This window comes from Cyprinodon variegatus, unplaced genomic scaffold (assembly GCF_000732505.1).
Source record: "Cyprinodon variegatus isolate N-32 unplaced genomic scaffold, C_variegatus-1.0 Scaffold61, whole genome shotgun sequence".
NCBI lineage: Eukaryota > Metazoa > Chordata > Actinopteri > Cyprinodontiformes > Cyprinodontidae > Cyprinodon > Cyprinodon variegatus.
The window spans coordinates 168,947-173,612 of record NW_015150514.1 but is presented as its reverse complement, the minus strand read 5'-3'; the positions used below and the strand labels follow the sequence as shown (position 1 = coordinate 173,612).

The 4,666-nt window shown below is 40.3% G+C and overlaps 1 protein-coding gene across 1 annotated transcript; it reads right to left on the bottom strand.

Annotated features, from left to right (window-relative positions):
• Window positions 1-2,005: 2,005 nt before the first annotated feature.
• On the bottom strand, window positions 2,006-4,513 carry ddx28 (DEAD-box helicase 28). Its single transcript, XM_015371578.1, has one exon. The coding sequence runs from the start codon at window positions 4,341-4,343 to the stop codon at window positions 2,679-2,681; it is 1,665 nt and encodes a 554-aa protein (XP_015227064.1). The 5' UTR covers window positions 4,344-4,513; the 3' UTR covers window positions 2,006-2,678.
• Between the last annotated feature and the right edge of the window lie 153 nt (window positions 4,514-4,666).

Sequence of the window (4,666 nt, the reverse complement as noted above, 5' to 3'; positions counted from 1 at the left end):
TAAGCTGATTTCTGTTTCAATTTTTCTAGCTGTTTTTATGAACCTTCTTGGCTTTAAGAGCTGAATAGTGGATTGACATTAGCTATAAGCCATAATTAAAATCAGAATTGTGTTTGCAATAATTTAATATATGATTTCTACTATTTGTTGCCAGTAACAGTTAAATTTTTAATCATAATCATCTAATTGTGAAGGTTTAACACCCTAATGTAATAATTTCTGTTTATTCTCTTTTAAAATGGAAATACTTATTTATTCCTTTTAAGGTTGTCATTTTCTGATTTTTCTTTTTGTGTTTTTTATGTGATGGATGCACTCATTTTGGTTCAGCTTGCAAATATTAAAATAAGCATTCTAAATAAAAATGATTGACAATTGTGGATGTATCCAAACATCAAAGAGGTGAAAAGAAACTAAATCCGAAGCAGCGCTGAAAAGTTATATTTTACATTGTTTTGTATTTTAGATCTAATATGGTCTAATACTTTCCTGGTCTGCAGATTATAATACCATAATATAGGCTGTTATTTTAAAATGGCACATGCAATAAAGTATGCAATTACTCTAAATTAGTTTTTCTTTTATTCCAAGGTTCCAAGGGGGATCAATGAAGGTCCAATAAAAGCGCTTTGTGAGTTTAACTTATTTTTGAGAGTTAACAATTCTTTTCTGGTGAGCCCTAATAATCAATTTAAAATAAAGTCCAAAAATCCTGGTTTATACTCCTTTTCTGGCTGATCAGCTTCTCAGCCATGTTTTTTTTTCTTTATAATAGATGTTTTAAACACATAGATATTATGTGACGTTATTTTTAATGTATCTAATCTCCCATAGCCATAAAGTGGGCTTTACTTAATTTGATAATGTCTTTTTCAGCTGCCTCTATTCAGTAATCAATGCTCAGAGGGTGACTGTAAGTGTGCATTATGTTTCCCAATACTTTGCTGGGCTCAGTTAAAAATATAAGTTGATGGATTGGTAGCAGTTGCTCCACATGCTATAATTGGAGACTAGGTCTGTGTTGTCAGGGTACAGATGAATAAAAACATGATTCTAAATGGGGAGGGGTCAAAGCCAGAGGATGTTGACCCCGAGCTGGAGGAGGAGAACCAAAGCTAAATACCAGACATTCTGATACCAGCCTATTACTAAAAAAATAAAACACCATTTCTAACACTGTGGTGTATTTTTTGTCTACTGTTATAATCTCTAAAAATGACTGGCATGGAGGAACTCGACTGTCATTTGTTTTTTCTAATACCCACTCAATTATACTAAGAGGGTCACAATTTTGATTGTTTAATCTTATAATGATCTGCCTAAAAATGTGAGATCAATTATACATTTTATACAGAATGTGTAATAAATCAATAAAATCAGTGAGCACCCTTAACACTGAAATGCGTGGAAAATTTCCCTAAAACTGCTCATTAAGTGGTTCAATTCAGAACCAGAATAAAATGCACCACTACTGCTCTGACAACAGTGTAAGAAAAGCAGACCAGTGTCGCCCCCATGTGGGTAAAGTCACACACTACAAGCTACATGCAGCTACTTGGTGCTAATAAGGAAAGCTAAAACATGGTCATGCCAGGTGCATAAAATTGTATCTTTATATTTTATTAAGGCAGGCATTGTCTTGTTTCATTCCCATTTTTTATTTTTATTTAACAAAATAAAAAAATCTAGGGCAACAAATGTAAAAATAGTTTCTAACATTCATAAAATACATATTTAAATAGTTCTTACACATTTTTTGCTGCAGATGTCCTTAATCCTCCAGAGCCAAACCTCCACAATTCTCAGCAGTTCTTAACTTAAAGAAAGAAAAGAGGTCACAGTTCCCCTTAAATCACATTTTCTACCGCTATCAGGTCAGCAGATGAAGAAAAAAGGAACAGACCAATAAATGGAGGCTCTACAGATTAATGGATAGAAGATTGCGATAGGAAACCTGGGAGGTGAAATGAATGCATTTTATATACTTTAAAAACTAAAATTACTTTTAATTAATGTAAGGATCGTTAGAATATGTATATGAATTTTATTTTAAAGGTGAATACTTTAAACCCCACAAAATATCTGATCACTTCATCAATTGCTTTTATTAAAAAAGTAAAGTTTTTATTTTTTTATTAATGTTCACTCAGCACCTCTTATTTGCAGAAACTTCTGCAAATTTATCCAAAATAGACACTGAAGCAACCACATGGTCATAAGTGTCCAGAATCTTTATTGTAACACTCACACGCTTCATGACCCTCCTTATAGATGGTTCTACAAAAAATAAATAAATAAAAATAAAGGAGCCCAGACTATGAGAAATAATATTCTGTTCTAATGAGGAAACATGAAAATGGCCTATTACCAACATTCAGTCACTATGCTCAATACTGAGCAAAGGGTCTGAATACTTGTGACCATGGGAGATTTCAGATTTTTTTTTTTATTAACAAATTTGATGAATTTTCTATATTCCTGGAATTATTTTCTCTCAGGATGTGCTGCTGACTGAATATCAAAGCAAAACAAAATGGGCTTCCTTCATTTTTAGCAAATGAATGCAATGAAACAAAGAATGCAAAAGGGGGTCTCAATACCTTCGGAACCCACTTTAATCTTTCTTATTTCGACCCACTTTACATTACAATCATTAAATAACTACTAACAGAAGTTATTTATTCCACGTTTAATACTTTAGCTTTTGGTTCTTGGATTTCAGACTTCATCCCTGGCAAACTGGTCCTCCTGCGAGCTGCTGTCTCAATGTTCTGCACCAGCTCCACATCCCAAGGGTGAGTGACGAAGCTGAGCACCTCCCCGTCCTCCACCCCCCCAGCTCTCCCCACCCTCCCTGCTCGGTGGATGTAGTCAGTGTGGGATTCTGGGCAGTCATAGTTGACGACCAAGCGCACCTTGGAGGTGTCCAGGCCACGTGAAGCTATGTCCGTGCATATTAGCACATTCGCGGTGCCCTTCTGGAAGGACCGGAAGATACCCGCCCTCACCTCAGCGGGCATCTCCCCCTGCAGACGAGCGTGCTGGACCCCCATCTCTTCCAGAGAGTAGCCCAGCCAGTTGACGGTGGAAGACTTGTTGCAGAACACTACAGCAGCTCCTCCTCCTCTTTCATGCTGGAGCTTTTTCAGAGCTTGGTAGAGCTCCAGGACTTTATCAGCACCCTTAACCTTCAGGAACGTCTGCTTGACGTGTGGCATAAGACAGTGCAGCATCTTGCTCTTAATTGTAACAATTCTACCCAGGTCTGTCACCTTGCTAAGAACTTCTCCAACGCCATCAGGGAAGGTCGCCCCAATCAGGAGCAGCTGGGCTTTATGACCCAGGCCCCGTGTCTCCCTGGGATCGCTCGCAATGTTTGCCTGAGTTAAAATCTCCTCCAGTAATTCACAGAAGCTGGGGTCAAACATGGTGTCGGCCTCGTCTACCACAAAGAAGGTCAGCTCGCTTAAATCCAAGCAGTTTCTACGCAAGGCTTTGACAAGGGCGCCTGGCGTGGCCACTAAGATATCTGGAGGATTATTTTTAAAGACCATCTTAATGTGACCCACGCCTCTCCCACCACCCACAGTCCGTGTACATAAACCAAACGGAGAGCACAGAGTCCTGGACACAGCCGCCACCTGCTCGGCCAGCTCCCTGGAGGGAACCAGGACCAGAGCTCGGGTGGTGTTGCTCTCTGATTGGACATCGGCCTGCAGCCTGTGGATGACAGGTAGCAGGTAGCTGAAGGTCTTCCCACTGCCCGTCTCTGCAGCACACAGGATGTTGTGACCTCTCATGACCTTTGGGATGGTCTGCAGCTGAACTACAGTGGGGTGCATGAACCCGTTTCTCTCCAAAGTTTCCACCAGCTCCTTGGAGATGTGAAGGTCCTTAAATGTTGGGGATGGATCCTGTTCAGTGTCCTTCTGAGCGCCTGCTATAAAAGGAGCCACTTCCTTGGTGCTGTTGATGGTGAAGTAGTCACCAAAGGACTTGTTGTGTTTCCATCCCTTTGAGCAGAGGACGGGCTGCTCGAACTTCCCCACGGCGTACCCCGCAGACTGGTTTAGGGAGGGATTCCTGCTCTGGATCAGCAGTTTGCCCGCTTTCACGGTGCTGATCTTCGGTTTTCCTCGAGCTTGTTTCACGTTTTCCACGCGCTTCAGCAAGTAGCGAGGGACGCGGATAACCGGAGTGTCCTCTGGGTTCGGCCCGGCCTGACAAAAGAGAGTCTGTCTCACAGAGAAATGACGGCTTAAAGGCGGCAGGACGAACAGCCTGCTCGATCCGAGAGCTTGGAATGATGCCGAAGCTAACCTGCCGACCTTTAAGGTCTGCATTCTGATGCTGAAATATCTCCGAACTTCCAGATGAATCTTCTAGGAAAATAAAAACACGAACCCGAAAAAAGCTAACAGAAATGACCTAAGCGCTGAAGATCGATGAAAGTCTCCAGAAACTCTTTAAAACACACAGCAGCTCTGTTAGCTTGCCATCCAACCAGTGAGGGCCGCCATGTTTTCTGCGCGAATATGATGACGTAATTGTCGCAGAAAGATGACCGTTCAGAAAACGTTTATAAAAAAAGCAGATGAAATAATAGGATTAACTTGAGATATATATATATATATATATATATATATATATATATATATATATATAT

Excerpts from the sequence above, each read along its gene's own strand:
- ddx28 (XM_015371578.1), bottom strand. The coding sequence starts at position 4,343 with ATGCAGACCTTAAAGGTCGGCAGGTTAGCTTCGGCATCATTCCAAGCT.